The sequence below is a fragment of the Scyliorhinus canicula genome, chromosome 31 (assembly GCF_902713615.1).
Source record: "Scyliorhinus canicula chromosome 31, sScyCan1.1, whole genome shotgun sequence".
Taxonomy (NCBI): Eukaryota; Metazoa; Chordata; class Chondrichthyes; order Carcharhiniformes; family Scyliorhinidae; genus Scyliorhinus; species Scyliorhinus canicula.
The window spans coordinates 902,235-925,066 of NC_052176.1; the positions used below are offsets into that span (position 1 = coordinate 902,235).

General features: G+C 52.5%; 1 protein-coding gene across 2 annotated transcripts; it reads left to right on the forward strand.

The window, feature by feature from the left end:
• Positions 1-3,082: 3,082 nt before the first annotated feature.
• Positions 3,083-22,591, forward strand: pola2 (polymerase (DNA directed), alpha 2). Of its 2 annotated transcripts, none has more exons than XM_038787521.1 (9): positions 3,083-3,228; positions 5,502-5,626; positions 8,120-8,211; positions 14,386-14,443; positions 15,516-15,625; positions 17,770-17,963; positions 18,514-18,602; positions 20,745-20,900; positions 22,502-22,591. In XM_038787521.1, coding segments are annotated over exons 1-9 (900 nt in total). In that variant the 5' UTR covers positions 3,083-3,227; the 3' UTR covers positions 22,577-22,591. The 2 variants fall into 2 exon arrangements, with proteins under 2 accessions (XP_038643449.1, XP_038643448.1); XM_038787520.1 differs by lacking the exon at positions 3,083-3,228 and adding an exon at positions 3,293-3,778.
• Positions 22,592-22,832: the final 241 nt, after the last annotated feature.

Genomic DNA, 22,832 nt, shown 5'->3' on the forward strand with positions numbered 1-22,832 from the left:
AATTTAGAGCACCCAATTCATTGTTTCCAATTAAGGGGTAATTTAGCGTGGCCAATCCACCTACCCTGCACATCTTTGGGTTGTGGGGTTGAAACCCACGCAGACACAGGGAGAATGTGCAAACTCCACACGGACAGTGACCCAGAGCCGGGATCGAACCTGGGACCTCGGCGCCGTGAGGCCGCAATGCTAACCCACTGCTTTCACCATGCTGCCACTACTCGGCATCAGTTGAGAGGGAGATACGTATAGAATTTACAGTGCAGAAGGAGGCCATTCGGCCCATCGAGTCTGCACCGGCTCTTGGAAAGAGCACTCTACCCAAGGTCAACACCTCCACCCTATCCCCGTAACCCAGTAACCCCACCCAACACTAAGGGCAATTTGGACCCTAAGGGCAATTTAGCACGGCCAATCCACCTAACCTGCACATCTTTGGACTGTGGGAGGAAACCGGAGCACCCGGAGGAAACCCACGCAGACACGGGGAGAACGTGTAGACTCCACACAGACAGTGACCCAAGCCGGGAATCGAACCTGGGACCCTGGAGCTGTGAAGCAATTGTGCTAACCACTATGCTACCGTGCTACGGTCAAGGAGCAGACAGAACTCAGTTGCAAAGGATAGGTTTCTGTGGAGCAAAGTCGGAGGGATATAGGGAGTGTATGAGGACCTCATTATACACTAGGGGGCATAGCCTCAAAATAAGGGGAAGTAGATTTAGGACTGAGTTTAGGAGGAACTTCTTCACCCAAAGGGTTGTGAATCTATGGAATTCCTTGCCCAGTGAAGCAGTTGAGGCTCCTTCATTACATGTTTTTAAGGTAAAGATAGATAGTTTTTTGAAGAATAAAGGGATTAAGGGTTATGGTGTTCGGGCCGGAAAGTGGAGCTGAGTCCACAAAAGATCAGCCATGATCTAATTGAATGGCGGAGCAGGCTCGAGGGGCCAGATGGCCTACTCCTGCTCCTAGTTCTTATGTTCTTATGTTCTTACTAATTGCAACCTCCCAGTCCTCTTGCGGACAATGCTCTGGCTCTCATGGCCATGATGTTTTCCGGGTGTAAGTGGGGACGACTATTCCATGCTTGGAGTCTGCGTTCTCTGTCCACCCCCCCACACCCCTCGGTGACGGGTTTTTTAGTCACATCCCGTATCTCCGGGTTTCCGGATTCCCACCACCTGTCCGTGTTTGGTAAGGGTGCACTGCAGGCAGCCGGGAAAGCAGGGTCTTCCATTTCGCCGGCACCTTCCACCACCTCAAGACCGGGTCTTTGCAGCCAATGGTGTCCAGTTTGAAGTGTAGTAGTCACTGGAGGAAGAGTGGCAGCCAATTTGTGCACAGCAGGATCCCAGGAACAGCAATCTGATAATCAGCTTTTTCAATGATGTTTATTCTGAGGGACATAGGGCAGCATGGTGGCCTAGTCGTTAGCACAGCTGCCTCACAGCGCTGAGGTCCCAGGTTCGATCCCGGCTCTGGGTCACTGTCCGTGTGGAGTTTGCACATTCTCCCCGTGTCTGCGTGGGTTCCGCCCTCACAACCCAAAAATGTGCAGAGTAAGTGGATTGGCCACGCTAAATTGCCCCTTAATTGGAAAAAATAATTGGATACTCTAAATTTAAAAAAAAAATGATAACTGCTACATCCACGTGAGGACAGTTCACCATCTCATCTGAACGACTCTGACTCTGAGACTTAAACACACAGCCATCTGGCTCAGTGAGAGTGGAAGTATCTGTGCCATGGGGACATCTGGCAGCTGGGGCAGTGCAAGCCAAACAAGAGGGTACAGGGATTCTGGCTGGAGTTTTAGGGTAGATACCCATAGAGTCGTTGAATTTTACAGCGCAGAGAGAGGCTCTTCGGTCCATCGGATCTATGCTGGCCATCAAGCACCTATCTATTGTAATCCCACTTTCCAGCACTTGATTCAAATCCTTGTCTGCTCTGGCATTTCAAATGCTGACCTAATACTTGTTAAATGTTGTGATTGTTCCCCCCCTCCACTAACCTTTCAGGCAGCAGGTTCTGGACTCCAGCCACACTCTGGGTGAAAAAGCCTTTTCTCACATTCCCCCCCCCCCCCCCCCAAACCTCCGGCCCCTTACCTGAAACAGTTTTTAGTTCTCCATTGCAATAGTTCGCCTGCCGCACATGGACGTGTGCAAGTGAGATGTCAAGCTGACCGGGATTCGATTCCATGCTTGGGAATTTCTCGCCGGGGTGCCTGGGGACAAGCAGTCAGGACCAGGGTGAGGAAAAGGCAGAGGACAAAGGAGATGAGCAGATGGGGGGGGCGAGATCCCAGCGGAGGGGAAAAAAAATCACATCAGTCGACCTCGGGTCAGCCCGATTCATCCGTGCCAGCTGTCGAGGGACTGCTGCAATGGATGATGTTCGACCCAGAACTGAGTCGGACAGTTACAATGTACGGTTACAATAATGAGGGAAGATATTGGGGCGTCACACCTTACTCGCCAGTATCATGGAGACTGTCAGTGAATTATTGGATATAGGAAGAGGCCATTCAGCCCCTCATTCACTCAATTAGCTCATGAGGTTATGAGAGGAATCCATACAGTGCAGGAGGCCATTCAGCCCATCAAGTCCGCACCCACCCTCCGAAAGACCCCCGCCCCATCCCCGGAACCCCACCCAACCTGTACATCTTTCGACACTAAGGGACAATTTAACATGGCCAATCCACCCTACCCCCACATCTTTGGACACCAAGGGACAATTTAACAGGATCAATCCATTTAACTTTTTTATTGGTTGTCAAAGTTTCTATTGGTCACTGTTGGAATCAAAGTTCTTCATTAATCTCTTGGGAGTTTGCATTGAGACCTTTGAAAACAATGAAGTGGGTTGCTCATTCCAGGGGCGGGTACGGACTGGAGGGGCCGGATGGCCTCCTGCACTGTGGGCATTCTCTCTGAATTGATGGTCAGGCTGTCGCTGCTCCTCCCGGCCGGTAGGGGCGCTCGGAGCGGGCTGGTCGGAGGCCCAACGGCGCGATGGACGCCGGTCTCTTGGAGGACCAGATGCACTCGGAGCGGGCTGGTCGGAGGACCAGCGGCGCGATGACCGTCGGACTATAGGAGGACCAGCGGCGCGATGGCCGCCGGACTATAGGAGGAGTGGCCGGTGGGAGGGAGGTTGCTGGCGCGGGAGAATTGGATCTTCGGCCCGTCCTCAGCGGGCGGCAGGTTGAGAGTCAGAGTGATTGAGGGATCAGTGAGTGGAGGGTTCAGAGTGAGTGGAGGGATCAGAGTGAGTGGAGGGATCAGAGTGAGTGGAGGGTTCAGAGTGAGTGGAGGGATCAGAGTGAGTGGAGGGATCAGTGAGTGGAGGGTTCAGAGTGATTGAGGGATCAGTGAGTGGAGGGTTCAGAGTGATTGAGGGATCAGTGAGTGGAGGGTTCAGAGTGAGTGGAGGGATCAGTGAGTGGAGGGTTCAGAGTGATTGAGGGATCAGTGAGGAGGGTTCAGAGTGAGTGGAGGGTTCAGAGTGATTGAGGGATCAGTGAGTGGAGGGAGCAGAGTGAGTGGAGGAGCAGAGTGAGTGGAGGGTTCAGAGTGAGTGGAGGGTTCAGAGTGAGTTGAGGGACCAGAGTGAGTTGAGGGACCAGAGTGAGTTGCGGGAGCAGTGAGTTGAGGGAGCAGCTCCCTGAGGGGATCTGGCTGGGAGATGCCGGCGAGTGTGGAGAATATCGTCTCCGAGCTGGAAACGTTTGACCTGGTTGTTGAGGATGAGAGTGTCCTGGAGAAACGTGAGTCCCGGGAAGACATTAACCAGACAGATAACGCATTAACCAGACACATAACTCATCAACCAGACAGATAACTCATTAACCAGACACATAACTCATCAACCAGACAGATAACTCATTAACCAGACACATAACTCATCAACCAGACAGATAACTCATTAACCAGACACATAACTCATCAACCAGACAGATAACTCATCAACCAGACACATAACTCATTAACCAGACACATAACTCATTAACCAGACACATAACTCATCAACCAGACACATAACTCATCAACCAGACACATAACTCATTAACCAGACAGATTTCTCATTAACTGGACTGTAAATCATTAACTAGATTGTTAACCATTAACTAGACTGTTAACCATTAAATAGACTAACTCATTAATGAGAGTTTTTTCATTAATCAGACTGTTAACCACTAACTAGACTGTAACTCATTAATGAGACCAGATAGTTAGCCCATTACCTAGATTGTAACACATCAACCGGACTGCAAACCCATTGACTACACTGTAACTCATTAACCAGACTGTTACTCAGTGACATTTAACCATTAACTCACTGACTGTTAACTCAGTGACAAACTCACTGACCCTGGTACAGGGAGTCGGTGTGTTTAGGGGAGGGAGGGATTTTAAATTCCTGCCCCCACCTCATTCATTAATCTCCATATAGACATAACATTTATATAGCGCCTACATCATTCCAGCAGCTACGTCAGGACTGGATCGTGAAGAGCATTGGATGAAAGCACAGCATGATCCCACACACAGCAATGTGATTAGGCCCAGATCACCTGTTTTCAGTAATGTTTTATTGAGGGATAAACATTGGCCCAGGACACCGGCAGGAACCCACCGCGCAACTCATCTTCCAATGGTGGCCGTGGAATCTCTGACACACTCTCAAGAGGGCAGCACGGTGGCGCAGTGGGTTCGCACTGCAGCCTCACGGCGCCGAGGTCCCAGGTTCGATCCCGGCTCTGGATCACTGTCCGTGTGGAGTTTGCACATTCTCCCCGTGTCTGCGTGGGTTTCACCCCCACAACCCAAAGATGTGCAGTGTAGATGGATTGTCCACGCTAAAATTGCCCTGTAATTGGAAAAAGGAATTGGGTACTCTAAATTTATTTTTTAAAAAGAGGGCAGATGGAGCCCCGATCTCATCCTAAAATACGGCACTTTCCACAGAGCGGCACTCCCTCAGTACTGAGACCCTCTGACAGTGCGGCACTCCCTCAGTACTGACCCTCTGACAGTGCGGCACTCCTCAGTACTGACCCTCTGACAGTGCGGCACTCCCTCAGTACTGACCCTCTGACAGTGCGGCACTCCCTCAGTACTGACCCTCTGACAGTGCAGCACTCCCTCAGTACTAACCCTCTGACAGTGCGGCACTCCCTCAGTACTGACCCTCTGACAGTGCGGCGCTCCCTCAGTACTGACTGTCTGACAGTGCAGCACTCCCTCAGTACTGACCCTCTGACAGTGCGGCACTCCCCGGCTTTGAACAGGTTCCCTGTCCCCGTTTGTTGGGCGAGGGGGCCTGGCCTCGGTGGTGAGGTCTGTATGGTTGAATAGCTGTGTTTGTGGGGTTGAAGGTGGTTACTGGGCGCTCTACCATTTGTCTGGAGGGGAGATGGGGTTGGGGGACTTTGCCGAAGCTGTTGTGCTGTTCCTGTGTTTAAAACAGCCTGTACTTTTTTTTTGTAGTGTTGGAGCACTGCATAGCCTATCGTTTGAAGGAAGAAGTCATTGTGAACGAGTGGTTTGCATTCAGCACTACACGAGGTGGCATTGGCCTGAATACGGACAATGTGGAGATTTTTGAACATGAGGTAATGTGTTAGGAAAGTCTCACACCCGGAGCTCTGTGAACAGAGAAGCACTGGAGAGAGGGCAAATAAGATTTACCATAACTGAGAGGTTGTAATGATCAGCAAAGGTTGAAGAGGGGCAGCACGGTGGTGCAGTGGTTAGCACTGCTGCCTCACGGGGGGGCAGCACGGTGGCACAGTGGGTTCGCCCTGAAGCCTCACGGTGCCGAGGTCCCAGGTTCGATCCCGGCTCTGGGTCACTGTCCGTGTGGAGTTTGCATGGGTTTCACCCCCACAACCCAAAGATGTGCAGTGTAGGTGGATTGGCCACGCTAAATTGCCCCTTAATTGGAAAAAATGAATTGGGTACTCTAAAATTAAAAAAAAAAAACAAAAAAGGAAAGGTTGAAGAGGCCAGGCCTCTGCTCGCTCAAAAGAGAAGGATGATGGGGCAGCACAGTGGTTAGCACTGCTGCATCAGCGAGCCAGGGAACCGGGTTCAATTTCAGCCTCGGGTGACTGTGCGGAGTCTGCGTGGGTTTCCTCCGGGTGCTCCGGTTTCCTGCCACTGTCCAAAGATGTGCAGGTTAGGTGAATTGACCATGATAAATTGTCTTTAGTGTCCAAAGATGTGCGGGTTGGAAGGGGTTGCATGGATAGGGTGGAAGCCTGGTTCGGATGTTCTTTCAGAGGGTCTGTACTGTCTCAATGGGCCGAATGGTACTTTTGGGATTCTATGTGACCCTGACCGAGGTCTTCAAAATGATGAAGGGGGTATCGATAGGGTCGACATTCTCCCCCACTTTGAACAGAACTAGGATCCCATCAAAATAAGATGGTGACTAATAAATCCAGTCAGGATTTCAGGAGAAGTTTATTTAACCTGGGGAGAATGTGGGACTCGCTCCACGCGGGGAGTGGGGAGAATGTGGGACTCGCTCCCATGGGGAGTGGGGGAGAATGTGGGACTCGCTCCCCCGGGGAGTGGGGAGAATGTGGGACTCGCTCCCACGGGGAGTGGGGAGAATGTGGGACTCGCTCCCACGGGGAGTGGGGAGAATGTGGGACTCGCTCCCATGGGGAGAAAGTGGGACTCGCTCCCACGGGGAGTGGAGAGAATGTGGGACTCGCTCCCATAGGGAGTGGGGAGAATGTGGGACTCGCTCCCACGGGGTGTGGGGAGAATGTGGGACTCGCTCCCATAGGGAGTGGGGAGAATGTGGGACTCGCTCCCACGGGGAGTGGGGAGAATGTGGGACTCGCTCCAACGGGGAGTGGGGAGAATGTGGGACTCGCTCCCACGGGGAGTGGGGAGAATGTGGGACTCGCTCCCACAGGGAGTGGGGAGAATGTGGGACTCGCTCCCACGGGTGTGGGGAGAATGTGTGACTCGCTCCCACAGGGAGTGGGGAGAATGTGGGACTCGCTCCCACGGGGTGTGGGGAGAATGTGGGACTCGCTCCCATAGGGAGTGGGGAGAATGTGGGGCTCGCTCCCACGGGGAGTGGAGGAGAGTGTGGGACTCGCTCCCACGGGGAGTGGGGAGAATGTGGGACTCGCTCCAATGGGGAGTGGGGAGAATGTGGGACTCACTCCCACGGGGAGTGGAGGAGAGTGTGGGACTCGCTCCCACGGGGAGTGGGGAGAATGTGGGACTCGCTCCCACAGGGAGTGGAGGAGAATGTGGGACTCGCTCCCACGGGGAGTGGGGAGAATGTGGGACTCGCTCCACAGGGAGTGGGGCGAATGTGGGACTCGCTCCCACGGACAATGAACTGCCTGCATTGGAAGCAATTTGTTGTTTTTTGAAATTTGAAGTACCCAATAATTTTTTCCAAATTAAGAGGCAATTTAGCGTGGCCAATCCACCTGCACTTCACATCTTTGGGTTGTGGGGCGATACCCTTGCAGATAATGTGCAAACTCCACTTGGACTGTGACCCGGGGCTGGGATTGAACCCGGGTCCTCGGCGCTGTGAGGCAGCAGTGCTAACCACAGTGCCCCCCCCCCCACCTCCATATTTACGGCTGTGCCAGTTTCATGTTCACTTGTGCAGCCTCGTGGTGTGGATGTCGGAGCACTGACCGCTCGGCAATGATTGCCTTGGGAGATACGTCGGGGCATAGAGATGAGGTTGCTCTCCATGAACTTTGAACCACGTGGTCAGCGTGAGCTTAAATCTGCACGTTTGTTCCCTTAACCGGGCGTCGTCGTTGTTATAGTCGTTGTATAAACGCTCCTGAATAGTGTCCCAAAGGCCCTCACAGGTCACAGATCACCATCTCCAGAGTGGTTAACAGTGAATCGAAGTAAGTTGGCATATGGACGATAAGGGAATAGTGTAGATGGGCGTTAGAGAGGTTTCACAGGTCGCCGCAACATCGAGGGCCGAAGGGCCTGTACTGCGCTGTAACGTTCTATGTTTGCTTGGAATTTCATCCATTAAGACAGCCAGCTGGGTATTATTCTCAAATCTGCCTCCACCTCACCCTAGAAATGTTTTCTTTTGGCAGATCCTTAGCAAAAGAACCAATAAGACTCGCCCGGCAACAGCCAGGCAGAACAACCGGCCAGCCATGCACGACCTGAACACTCTTGAAGAGCTGTATCCTTTCAAACAAACACAAAATGTGTGCAGTGCTCTCGGGAGACCATCTCGGGGGCGGACAGTGATTGGAATAACTTTATATAACTCCTTTCTTGACTTCAGTGGTGGGGAAGCTTCTAGAACTGGATAAATGCAGGTTGATTAAGGAAAGGGAAATTCATGTTTAAGTAACTTCGCGTTGTTTGAAATGGTAACGGAGAGTGTCGATGAGGGTAATGCTGTTGATGCGGTGCACATAGACTTCCAAAAGGCATTCGATACAGTGCCACACAACAGGCTGTGTGAGAAAAGCTATAGCTCCTGGGATAAAAGGGACTGTGGCAAGGTGGATACGGAATTGGCTGAGGGACAGTGAACAGGGAGTAACGGTTAGCAGATATTTTTTAAGCTGGGGGAAGGTTTATAGAGTTCCCCAGGGGCCCGTAATGGAGTTCCCCAGGGGCCCGTAATGGAGTTCCCCAGGGGCCCGTAATGGAGTTCCCCAGGGGCCCGTAATGGAGTTCCCCAGGGGCCCGTAATGGAGTTCCCCAGGGGCCCGTAATGGAGTTCCCCAGGGGCCCGTAATGGAGTTCCCCAGGGGCCCGTAATGGAGTTCCCCAGGGGCCCAGTGTCGGGACCCTTGATTTTCTGAGATGTGTATCAATGACATTATTATTATTAGTTGTAGAACATAGAACAGTACAGCACAGAACAGGCCCTTCGGCCCTCAATGTTGTGCCGAACCTTGTCCGAAACCAAGATCAAGCTTTCCCATTCCCTGTCATTCTGGTGTGCTCCATGTCCCTATCCAATTAAAAAAAAAAAAATTGCTTATTGTCACGAGTAGGCTTCAGTGAAGTTACTGTGAAAAGCCCCTAGTCGCCACATTCCGGCGCCTGTCCGGGGAGGCTGGTATGGGAATCGAACCGTGCTGCTGGCCTGCTTGGTCTGCTTTGAAAGCCAGCGATTTAGCCCAGTGAAAGATAACCGCTTGAAAGTTCCTCGAGTGTCTGATTCCACTATCACAGCAGGCAGTCCATTCCACACCCTAACCACTCTCTGAGTAAAGAACCTACGTCGGATATCCCTCCTATATCTCCTACCCTGAACCTTCTAGTTATGCCCCCTTGTAACAGCTACATCCACCCGAGGAAATAGTCTCTGAACGTCCACTCTATCTATCCCCCTCATCATCTTATAAACCTCTATTAAGTCATCTATCATCCTCCTCCGCTCCAAAGAGAAAAGCCCTCGCTCCCTCAACCTTTCCTCATAAGACCTATCCTGCAAACCAGGCAGCATCCTGGTAAATCTCCTTTGCACCGCTGTCCAATGCTTCCACATCCTTCCTATAGTGAGGTGACCAGAACTGCACACAATACTCCAAATGTGGTCTCACTAGGGTCATGTACAGTTGCAGCATAACCCCGCGGCTCTTAAACTCAAGCCCCCTGTTAATAAACTCTAACACACTATAAGCCTTCTTCACGGCTCTATCCAGTAGAGTGGCAACCTTCAGAGATCTGTGGACATGAACCCCAAGATCTCTCTGTTCCTCCACATTCCTCAGAACCCTGCCGTTGACCCTGTAATCTGCATTTAACTTTTTTCTACCAAAATGAATCACCTCGCACTTATCAGGGTTAAACTCCATCTGCCATTTTTCGGCCCAGCTCTGCATCCTATCAATGTCTCTTTGAAGCCTACAACAGCCCTCCACCTCATCCACTACTCCACCAATCTTGGTGACATCAGTAAATTTACTGACCCACCCTTCAGCCCCCTCCTCCAAGTCATTGATAATAATCACAAATAGCAGAGGACCCAGCGCTGATCCCTGTGGTACACCGCTGATAACTGGTCTCCAGTCTGAAAATTTTCCATTCACCACCACCCTCTGTCTTTTATGTGATAGGCAGTTACTTATCCAATTGCCCAAATTTCCCTCTATCCCACACCTCCTTACTTTCTTCATGAGCCGACCATGGGGAACCTTATCAAATGCCTTACTAAAATCCATGTAAACAACATCAACTGCCCTACCTTCATCTACACACTTAGTTACCTCCTCAAAGAATTCAATCAAATTTGTGAGGCAAGATTTACCCTTCACGAATCCGTGTTAACTATCCCGGATTAAGCTGCATCTTTCCAAATGGTCATAAATCCTATCCTTCAGGACCTTTTCCATGAACTTACCCACCACCGAAGTAAGACTAACTGGCCTATAATTACCAGGGTCATTCCTATTCCCTTTCTTGCACAGAGGAACAACATTCGCCACTCTCCAGTCCTCTGGCACTACCCCCGTGGACAGTGAGGACCCAAAGATCAAAGCCAAAGGCTCTGCAATCTCATCCTTTGCCTCTCAAAGAATCCTTGGATATATCCCATCTGTCCCAGGGAACTTGTCGACCCTCAGGTTTTTCAAAATTGCTAATAGATATAGAACAGTACAGCACAGAACAGGCCCTTTGGCCCTCGATGTTGTGCCGAGCAATGATCACCCTACTCAAACCTATGTATCCGCCCGTAACCCAACAACCCCCCCCTAACCTTACTTTTTAGGACACTACGGGCAATTTAGCATGGCCAATCCACCTAACCCCGCACATCTTTGGACTGTGGGAGGAAACCGGAGCACCCGGAGGAAACCCACGCACACACGGGGAGGACGTGCAGACTCCGCACAGACAGTGACCCAGCCGGGAATCGAACCTGGGACCCTGGAGCTGTGAAGCATTTATGCTAACCACCATGCTACCGTAATGCATCCTTCCTCAGAACATCTACCTCCTCCAGCCTACCTGCCTGTATCACACTCTCATCCTCAAAAACATGGCCCCTCTCCTTGGTGAACACTGAAGAAAAGTATTCATTTAATGCCTTTCCTATTTTTTCTGACTCCATGCACAAGTTCCCACTACTGTCCTTGACCGGCCCTACCCTCACCCTGGTCATTCTTTTATTTCTCACACGAGTAAAAAGCCTTGGGGTTTCCTTGACCAGACCCGCCAAGGACTTCTCATGCCCTCTCCTACCTCTCCTAAGCCCTTTTTTAGCTCATTCCATGCTACCTTGAAACCCTCAAGCGACCCAACTGAACCTTGTTTTCTCATCCTTACATACTCTCCCTTTTTCCTCTTGACAAGACATCCAACCTCTTTTGTGAACCATGGTTCCCTCACACGGCCATTTCCTCCCTGCCTGACAGGGACATACCTATCAAGGACACGCAGTATTTGTTCCTTGAACAAGCTCCACCTTTCATTTGTGCCTTTCCCTGACAGTTTCTGTTCCCATCTTATGCTCCCTAATTCTTGCCCAATCGCATCATAATTACCCCTCCCCCAATTATAAACCTTGCCCTGCCGTATGGCTCTATCCCTCTCCATTGCAAAGTGAAAGACACCGAATTGTGGTCACTATTTCCAAAGTGCTCTCCCACAAACAAATCTAACACTTGGCCCGGTTCATTACCCAGTACCAAATCCAATGTGCCCCCCCCACACACCACTCTTGTCGGCCTATCCACATATTGTGTCAGGAAACCCTCCTGCACACACTGTACAAAAACTGCCCCATCCGAACTGCTTGACCGATAGAGGTTCTAATCAATATTTGGAAAGTTAAAGTCACCCATGACAACTACCCTGAGACCTCCACACCTATCCATAATCTGTTTTGCAATTTTTCCTCCACATCTCTATTACTATTTGGGGGCCTAGATAAAACTCCTAACAACGTGACCGCTCCTTCCCTATTTCTAACTTCGGCCCATATTACCTCAGTAGGCAGATCCCCTTCGAACTGCCTTTCTGCAGCCGTTAAACTATCCTTGATTAACAATGCTACTCCTCCACCTCTTTTACCACCTTCCCTACTCTTACTGAAACATCTATACCCCGGAACATCTAACAACCATTCCTGTCCCTGGTCTAACTATGTCTCCGTAATGGCCACAACACCGTAGTTCCAAGTACCAATCCACGCTCCAAGTTCACCTACCTTATTCCGGATGCTCCTTGTATTGAAGTATACACACTTCAACCCACCTTTCTGTCTGCCGGTACCCTCCTGCAACCTTGATACCCTCCTCAGTACCTCACTACTCTCAACACTGGCTTCTGGACTACAGCTCCTCGTTTTCCCAGCCCTCTGGCAAATTAGTGTTAACCCCCCCCCCCCCCCCCCCCCCCCCCCCAACCCGGAAGAGCCGTAGCAAATTTCGCTCCCAGGATATTGGTGCCCCTCTGGTTCAGGTGCAAATCGTCCTGTCCGTACAGGCCCACCTTCCCCAGAATGTGCTCCAATTATCCACGTACCTGAAAACCCTCCCTCCTACACCATCCCGTCCCTTCTCTTACCTATGTCGTTGGTACCGATGTGTACCACGACTTGTGACTGCTTCCCCCCCCCCCCCCCCCCCCCCTTAAGGATTCTGAAAACACGGTCCAAGACGTCACGGACCCTGGCACCCGGGAGGCAACATACCATCCGTGAGTCTCTTTCAATGCCACAGAACCGTCTATCTGTCCCTCTAACTATCAAGTCCCCAATAACTATTGCTCTCCTGCTCTCCCTCCTTCCCTTCTGAGCCACAGGGATGGACTCAGTGCTGGAGATCCGTTCACCGTGGCTTACCCCTGGTAGGTCGTTCCCCCTCAACAGTATCCAAAGCGGTATACTTGTTACTGAGGGGAACGACCACAGAGGATCCCTGTACTGACTGCTTCCTCCCAGCCCCTCTCACCGGCACCCATCTATCTTGATTCTTCGGAGTAACTACATCCCTGAAGCTACTATCTATGACCACCTCTGCCTCCCGAATGATCCGAAGTTCATCCTGCTCCAGCTCCAGTTCCCTAACGTGGTTTCTGAGGAGCTGGAGTTGGGTGCACTTCCCACAGGTGAAATCAGCAGGGACACTGACGGCGTCCCTCACCTCAAACATCCTGCAGGAGGAACATTGCACTGCCTTCCCTGCCATCCCCTCTAGATTAAAAAAAGAAAAAGAAAGAGCTTACCTGTTATTCACTCTACCCCTTAGGTTAAGGGGGTGGAAAGGTGGGGGACACTACAGGTGTAGTGTCATGGGTTTAGGAACCGCCCAACTTAAATACAGGTAAATATAAAACACTTAACCAGCAACCAATGCGCCCCGCACAAGAACAGCAATTGGCTGTTATGGGCCGGCACAAACAATTTAAATCTTTACTACTTACCCAGCAGTCACTCTGTCCTCACTCCGACCGGATTCAGCTAGAAACTCTCAACAGTAAGTTTTTTTTAAAAATGTACTCCCCTTCTCAGCAAGCACTCACTCAGCAACCACTGTGCCCCGCACGATAACAGCTCCTCCACAAACCACCTTCAAGATACAGTGACCGCAATGCACATTTTCCCCGCAACAGCCAATCAGCAGCTCGGCTCTACTGCCCTCTGCTGGATGAAAGGAAGGTGCGTAGTCAGCAGGATTCGGACTAAAGCGTGACACACGTTTGGTGTTGATTAACCGTCCCGTATTCCAACCCTGATAACCCATTCACAGTCAGCAGGATCCCATAAACTGACCGGTCATGCTGTGAGCTGGGGGATAGGTGTTGATCCGGACAGCTGGCGAGCTCTCTGAGAGCAGCCGCAGGATCTGGTTTAGGGGCTGGTTTAGCACACTGGGCTAAATCGCTGGCTTTGAAAGCAGGCCAGCAGCACGGTTCAATTCCCGTACCGGCCTCCCCGAACAGGCGCCGGAATGTGGCGACTAGGGGCTTTCCACGGTAACTTCATTTGAAGCCCACTCGCGGCAATAAGCGATTTTCATCAGTACCTGCCCTGAAGGTCTGAAAGGCAGGCCCCTTCGACTTTGCGGCATTCCCTCAGTCCTGGAGCGAGACTCGGAATGTCGAAGGCGGGAGTGCCGCCAGATAATCCGGTGGAGCAGATTCCGAGCGGTGCGCACAATATCGGGGGGTTTGCTTCGAGGACAGCGCAGCGAGTTTATTTGAACACGTTGAGGGTGTGGGCAGGTTAATCTCTTCCGCAATGCCCCCAGTCTCTGTTGCAGGCAGTGAGTGAGTGAGGGCTCACACAGAGTATTCATCCTGTACGTTCCTGTGCTGTAAATTCTGGGACCAATCGCTGGGACGGGGAGGGTTAACGTGCGGCCTGTGCATTTCCTTTAACTCTCGGCAGCGTCCAAGCAGAAGCCGAGGAGGAGAACCTTCTGGATTCCTACACCACACCGGCTAAGGTATCTTACACCCAGGACCCAGTCCCTCTGGAGGGGTCCCAGTTAAACTTTCCGCCTGCCCCCTCCCTCAGCTCTGGATCTGATAACCTTCCTCCACCGCGCAGCCCCAGTCCTGTACCCAGCCTTTGCCATTGCTGCCGCGTGTCTCACCGCGGGGTGGCCCAGAGCAGAGGCCGGGTGGGATCCCCAGCGATGAGGTTTGTTTCCTCGGTGAGTTCCGTTCCTTCTCCCCCGGGGAAATATTCCGCTCCCGCTCAGTGCCCCTCTGGGAAATGGTGTCTTGGGAATGACTATTTCCTGGGATGTAATGAAGCTGCCCGAGGTGGGAGGGAAGGTTTCGCCTGTTTTCGAGTGATTGTATTGGAAGGGGGGGGGGGGGGGGGGGGGGTGCGTTTGCTGGATTGAGTGAGGGTATTGTACCCAGGATGGTTTTGGTGGGGGGGTGGGGGTTGCTGGCTGTGTTTAGTGGAGGGTTTGGGGGTGGGCCGTGTGTGTGCGTGATGGAGCGTTTGGGGGGTGGGCTGTGTGTGTTTGGGGGGGGGGGGGCTGTGTGTGTTTGGGGGGTGGGGGCTGTGTCTTTGGCAGAGGGTTTGGGGGGTGGGCTGTGTGGCAGAGGGTTTGGGGGTGGGTGTGTTTATTTGGAGGGTCTGGGGTGTGAGCTGTGTCTAGTTGGGGGGGTTGGGCTGTGTGTATCTGGAGGGTCTGGGGGGTGAGCTGTGTCTAGTTGGGTTTGGGGGGGTGGGCTGTCTCTATTTGGTGGAGGGTTTGGGAATGGGCTGTGTCTATTTGGAGGGTCTGGGGTGTGAGCTGTGTCTAGTTGGTGAGTTTGGGGGGGGGGGGCTGGGCTGTCTCTATTTGGTGGGTTTGGGGGGTGGGGGGTGGGCTGTGTCTAGTTGGTGGGTTTGGGGGGGTGGGTGGGGTGAGCTGTGTCTAGTTGGTGGGTTTGGGGGGTGGGCTGTGTGTATTTGGGGGGTTGGCTGTGTGTATTTGGGGGGTGGGCTGTCTCTATTTGGTGGGTTGCTTGTTCCCAGTTCACGTTTCCAACTGAATGATTTTTTTGGTTGCTCCATAGGTGGGTTCACAGAAGCGAGTGCTGACTACCCCAGAGCAGCCACAGCCGAAGAAGGTGTCCGTTTCCCGCAGCCCCCGTCTCCTCTTCTCCCCGGCCTCCTTTTCTCCGAGGTAACGGACAGTGGGTGACCCTGGAAATAACACAACCACACCGGGAGAGTTACAGCCTGTGACAAAGCTATTGAACCCACTGCTGGTTAACAGTGAGGCTCCGGCCCTGTACCTTCCCGTTTCTCTCCCGTCGTTTTGCAGATCTCACTGCCTCCTTCTGAATGGCACTGAGGGATGGTAACTGCAGGCTTAGGCAGCATATCCCACATCCCATTGAGAGAATAAGAAAACAACCACTCAGTGTTGTTCTTGGGGAATGTTGGGCTGGATTGTGGAGCTCAAATCTCTGGAGTGAGGATTTAAACTCACAACCTCTGACTCCGTGATGAGAGTGTTACTCAGTGAGCTACAGCTGATACACTAACCCATTAAGTGTCTGTTTGTAAAGTTTGGATAAGTTAGAGCGCATTTAAAACTGTGCTGCCCATATCCAAATGTGTAGCAGATCCTTTTCACTCACTCGCCCTGTGCTAGCTAACATAAACTGACTCCTGCTCCAGTAACACCTTGATTTCAAAATTCTCATCCTTGTTTTCAAATCCTTACATGGCTTCTTCCATTCCACCCTCCGAGATCTCTGCCATCCTCCAATTCCGGCCTCTCGAGCATCCCCCATTCCCATCGCTCCACCATTGGCGTCCGTGCCTTCAGCTGCCTGGGGGGGGGGGCTGAGCTCTGGAATTCCCTCCCCAAACCCCTTCGTCTCTCTCTCCCTCTCTCCCTCTCTGTCTCTCTCTCCCTCTCTGTCTCTCTCCCTCTCTGTCTCTCTCCTTCTCTGTCTCTCTCCCTCTCTGTCTCTCTCCCTCTCTGTCTCTCTCCCTCTCTGTCTCTCTCCCTCTCTGTCTCTCTCCCTCTCTGTCTCTCTCCCTCTCTGTCTCTCTCCCTCTCTGTCTCTCTCCCTCTCTGTCTCTCTCCCTCTCTGTCTCTCTCCCTCTCTGTCTCTCTCCCTCTCTGTCTCTCTCCCTCTCTGTCTCTCTCTCCCTCTCTGTCTCTCTCTCCCTCTCTGTCTCTCTCTCCCTCTCTGTCTCTCTCTCCCTCTCTGTCTCTCTCTCCCTCTCTGTCTCTCTCTCCCTCTCTGTCTCTCTCTCCCTCTCTGTCTCTCTCTCCCTCTCTGTCTCTCTCTCCCTCTCTGTCTCTCTCTCCCTCTCTGTCTCTCTCCCTCTCTGTCCCTCTCCCTCTCTGTCCCTCTGTCTCTCTGTCCCTCTGTCTCTCTGTCCCTCTGTCTCTCTGTCCCTCTGTCTCTCTGTCCCTCTGTCTCTCTGTCCCTCTCCCTCTCTGTCCCTCTCCCTCTCTGTCCCTCTCCCTCTCTGTCCCTCTCCCTCTCTGTCCCTCTCCCTCTCTGTCCCTCTCCCTCTCTGTCCCTCTCCCTCTCTGTCCCGCTCCCTCTCTGTCTGTGTCTCTCTCTCTCTGTCTGTCTGTGTCTCTCTCTCTCTGTCTGTCTGTGTCTCTCTCTCTCTGTCTGTCTGTGTCTCTCTCTCTCTGTCTGTCTGTGTGTCTCTCTCTCTGTCTGTCTGTGTGTCTCTCTCTCTCTTTCTGTCTGTGTCTTTCTCTCTCTGTCTGTCTGTGTCTCTCTCTCTCTGTCTGTCTGTGTCTCTCTCTCTCTGTCTGTCTGTGTCTCTCTCTCTCTGTCTGTCTGTGTCTCTCTCTCTCTGTCTGTCTGTGTCTCTCTCTCTCTGTCCCGAATATCACTACGTGGCTCGGGGTCAGATTCTGCCTGAGGCACCTTCATAGAATCCCTACTGTGCAAGTAGCCATTCGGCCCATCAAGTCTGCACCAACTCTCTGAAGGAGCACCCTACCTAGGGCCAAACCCCCGCCATAACCCCACACATTGATCATAACCAATCCACCCAACCTGCACATCTTTGGACTGTGGGAGGAAACCGGAGCACCCGGAGGAAACCCACGCAGATACGGGGAGAACGTGCAGACTCCGCACAGACAGTGACCCAACAGGGAATTGAACCCTGGAGCTGTGAGGCAGCAGTGCTAACCACTATGCTACCGTGCCGCCCCCACCGCGGGGATGTTAATGTTGCTTTCTAAATACAAGTTGTTGCTGGTTGTAATTTCCAACCTTAAACCCTTTGCGGCAATGGCTGCTTGGTGGTTGAATGAGTTATTTTCCCTCTTGCTCTCCGCAGTGCCACCCCCTCTCAGAAGTACAGTACCAGGGTTAACCGCGGTGACGTTGTCGTCTCCTATGGCACGGAGCGAGGAGGCAGCTGGCGAGGCCTGGGTGGCAGGAATGCCAACGTTCAGCTGCTGCTGGCGTCCGAGGACTCCATCACCAAACGGTTCAAGTACATGTTCCAGAAGCTTCGCGACGTGCGAGCTGGTAATTATCGTTTGGCTGCAGCTTTGTGATCCTCCTGAAGCAGCATTCGGGCTCTGACCGGCCTGTGGAATTGTGGGATAACCTTATCCAGGGCTGAAAGGGTTAACCTACGAGGGCCGGTCGCACAAACCAGGTTTATACACCCTCGAGGGTAGGGGATAGAGGGGGATCTAATGGAGGAGTTTCAGAAGATTAAAGGGTTCGATAGGGTCGATAGAGAGAGACTATTTCCTCGGGTGGGGAGGATTAAAGGTTATTAGACTGAGCCAGTTGGTGGGGTTACGGCAGAAAATGGGGAGAAATCAGCCAGGTTTCTCGCCTACATTGGTTACACTGTGCTTCCAGCGTGTGTCCGGCTCAGCTGTGATGTTCTCCCAGGATGTACCTTTAGCCGACGGACCTTTATCACGTTGGCCCGGGGTGACCTGTGAGAGGGCGTTGGGTTGTGGGAGACCCCCATGCCTCAGTCTTTTGGGGGAAGAGGGGGTGGGGTGGGGAAATTGATCCGGGATTGAATCGTTCTAACCCACCGTTCGTTCATCCATTTCAGTTCTAAACGACAGGATTGAGGAGCTGATTCAGGTGTTGAAGGATCATTACAAAATGGAGGATTTCAGATCAGTGGCAATGCCAGCTCAGGTGAGCAGCAGTCTTATTGTTGTCCGAACCACCTGGACCTTGCCGAAAACGGCCATGATCACAGAGCAGTGGGCTCGGCTTATTGCGTATTGATATCTGAACATGCACTAAGACCCTGTTCACCCATCTCCACAATAATCTACACTGGGTCCCGGTACAATAGCCCCGACAACCCTCCCTATCTCTATAACCTCCTCCAGCACCTACACCCCCTCCCTATCTCTATAACCTCCTCCAGCACCTACACCCCCTCCCTATCTCTATAACCTCCTCCAGCCCCGACAACCCTCCCTATCTCTATAACCTCCTCCAGCACCTACACCCCCTCCTTATCTCTATAACCTCCTCCAGCACCTACACCCCCTCCCTATCTCTATAACCTCCTCCAGCACCTTCACCCCCTCCTTATCTCTATAACCTCCTCCAGTCCCTACACCCCCTCCCTATCTCTATAACCTCCTCCAACCCTCCCTATCTCTGTAACCTCCTCCAGCACCTACACCCCCTCCCTATCTCTATAACCTCCTCCAGCCCTGACAACCCTCCCTATCTCTGTAACCTCCTCCAGCCCCGACACCCCCTCCCTATCTCTATAACCTCCTCCAGCCCTGACAACCCTCCCTATCTCTGTAACCTCCTCCAGCCCCGACACCCCCTCCCTATCTCTGTAACCTCCTCCAGTCCCTACAACCCTCCCTATCTGTGTAACCTCCTCCAGCACCTGCACCACTCCCTATCTCTGTAACCTCCTCCAGCCCCTACAACCCTCCCTATCTCTGTAACCTCCTCCAACCCCTACAACCCTCCATATCTCTGTAACCACCTCCAGCCCCTACAACCCTCCTATCTCTGTAACCTCCTACAACCCTCCATATCTCTGTAACCACCTCCAGCCCCTACAACCCTCCCTATCTCTGTAACCTCCTCCAACCCCTACAACCCTCCCTATCTCTGTAACCTCCTCCAGCCCCTACACCCCTCCCTATCTCTGTAACCCCCTCCAGCCCCTACAACCCTCCATATCTCTGTAACCACCTCCAGCCCCTACAACCCTCCCTATCTCTGTAACCTCCTCCAACCCCTACAACCCTCCCTATCTCTGTAACCCCCTCCAGTCCCTACACCCCTCCCTATCTCTGTAACCTCCTCCAGCCCCTACACCCCTCCCTATCTCTGTAACCTCCTCCAGCCCCTACACCCCTCCCTATCTCTGTAACCTCCTCCAGCCCCTACAACCCTCCCTATCTCTGTCACCTCCTCCAGCCCCTCCACCCCTCCCTATCTCTGTCACCTCCTCCAGCCCCTACAACCAGTAGGAAGCGCTCCCTTTCTCCCAGTCCCTGCAGGATTCATTAGTCACCAGTAAGAGGGCCCCCCCCCCCCACTCCCTGCAGGATTCGTTAGTGACCAGTAAGAGGCGCTGTCTCTCCATCAGTCCCTGCAGGATTCGTTAGTGACCAGTAAGAGGCGCTGTCTCTCCATCAGTCCCTGCAGGATTTGTTAGTCACCAGTAAGAGGTGCTCCCTCCCCGGCACTCTGTAGGATTCGTTAGTGACCAGTAAGAGGCGCTCAGAGATGGGAGGTACTGGAAGGTATTTGATTGCTTCAGAAGCGTATAAATCGCAGCCAAAACCAGCATTTATCTAAAGCCTTAAAGATAGTAGAATGTCCCCAGGTGCTTGACAGGGACATTAGCAAAAGGAATATAACCCTGAGCCGCGTAGGGGGCGGCATTAGGGACAAGCGACCGAAGGCTCAGTCAAAAAGGTTGGTTTAAGTAACATCTTAAGGTGGAGAAGGGGAAACCTGAGTAGCTCAGGGCCCCCCATTCAGCTGAAGGCACGGCCGCCAATGGCAGAGCGATAGGAATCGGGAATGTACAAGAGGGTGGAGTTAGAGGAGTGCATCGGTATCTGTTGTAGGTGTTTATAGAGCTGGGGAGAGGGCGTGACTGCAGAGGGAATTAAAAACGAGGATACCCAGGGAGAGAGCGTCAGTCGGTGAGCACGAGATGAAAAGGGAACTGAACTGGATGTGTTGGCTTGCTGTCCACCTACCAGAATTAACCAAAAGGCCGAACTTTTGTTCATTTGCTTTGCCTGTTGCCCTTATTAATCAGTCGTTTCGTTTGGTTCATTGCAGGAGCCGGCCACGTTTCTGGGGCAGATTGCGTGCGACAGCAATGGAAAACTAAACGCAAAGTCGGTGATATTGCAGGGAGATCTGAAGCATTCTGCAGGATTGCAAGTGCCGGTAGATCTATCGGAGCTGAAGGATTACTCCTTTTTCCCCGGGCAGGTGAGTGGGGTATTGACTGTGGATCTGTCAAGGCAGAAGGATTATTCCTTCTTCCCCGGGCAGATGAGTGGGGTATTGACAGTGGATCTGTCGGAGCTGAAGGATTACTCCCTCTTCCCCGGGCAGGTGAGTTGGGAATTGACAGTGGATCTATCGGAGCTGAAGGAGCACTCCCTCTTCCCCGGGCAGGTGAATGGGGTATTGACGGTGGATCAGTCAGGGCTGAAGGATTACTCCCTCTTCCCCGGGCAGGTGAGTGGGGAATTGACGGTGGATCTGTCAGGGCTGAAGGAGCACTCCATCTTCCCCGGGCAGGTGAGTGGGGTATTGACGGTGGATCTATCGGAGCTGAAGGAGCACTTCCTCTTCCCCGGGCAGGTGAGTGGGGTATTGACGGTGGATCTGTCAGGGCTGAAGGATTACTCCCTCTTCCCCGGGCAGGTGAGTGGGGTATTGACAGTGGATCTGTCAGGGCTGAAGGAGCACTCCCTCTTCCCCGGGCAGGTGAGTGGGGTATTGACGGTGGATCTGTCAGGGCTGAAGGAGCACTCCTTCCCCGGGCAGGTGAGTGGGGTATTGACGGTGGATCTGTCAGGGCTGAAGGATTACTCCCTCTTCCCCGGGCAGGTGAGTGGGGAATTGACGGTGGATCTATCGGAGCTGAAGGAGCACTCCCTCTTCCCCGGGCAGGTGAGTGGGGTATTGACAGTGGATCTGTCAGGGCTAAAGGATTACTCCCTTTTCCCCGGGCAGGGAACCAGATGAGTTCCAGATGATCCCTTCATGGTCACCATTACTGAGACTAGCATTGAATTCCAGATTTATTCATTGAATTTAAGTTCCACTGGCTGGGGTGGTGGGGTTCGAACCCGTGGCACATCGCCATGCCACCATCTCCCCCCATAAACCTACACATTAATCAAGAACTTCGCTGGACAAAGTTTTTTTTAAAATTTAGATTAGCCAATTATTTTTTCCAATTAAGGGGCAATTTAGCGTGGCCAATCCACCTACTCTGCACATTTTTGGGTTGTGGGGGCGAAACCCACGCAGACACGGGGAGAATGTGCAAACTCCACACGGACAGTGACCCAGAGCCGGGATCGAACTTGGGACCTCAGCGCCGTGAGGCGGTTGTGCTAGCCACTAGGCCACCGTGCTGCCCTACGCTGGACAAAGTTAACGTACTTGTTCGATATTCCTCCTGCTGATATTGTTAAACCCATTCCTGGGTCGTGGGCGTCGCTGGATCAGCCAGCATTTCTATTGCTCACGAGGGTGCAGGTGATCTGCTGCCCTGAGCCACTGCAGTCCATGTGGTGTCAATACACCCACAGCGCTGTGTTAGCAGAAGCGTTAGCCCGGTGATGATTAAAACACCAAGATTCAAACCGCACACGGGTTGTTTAGCACTGATACTTGGCACCGGTATTTCTGGGCTGCCGTCAGTAATCCCATGTTGGTGGCTGTCTCCTGATTTACATCATCCTGGATATTGTTGAGGAGAAGAATGATGCCTCGAGATGTGGTTAACCTGCGGTTAATTATGCCACATACGCCGGAGCGTTGGATCTGACTGCGTTGCTCTCTGCTTTCACCAGGTGGTGGCTCTGGAGGGAACAAACAGCACTGGCCAGCGCATGGTGGCTTCCCGGTTGTACGAGGTCAGTAATTGAGCCAGGGGGGGAACCGCAAAGGCTTCCCCACCATGTGGTTCTGTTGATCATCTGCTTCTCCTGATTGTGCGCTCTCTCTATCTCTCTCTCTCTCTCTCTGTGTCTCTCTCTCTGTCTCTCTCTCTCTCTCTGTCTCTCTCTCTGTCTCTCTCTCTCTCTGTCTCTCTCTCTCTCTCTGTCTCTCTCTCTCTCTGTCTCTCTCTCTCTCTGTCTCTCTCTCTCTCTGTCTCTCTCTCTCTCTGTCTCTCTCTCTCTG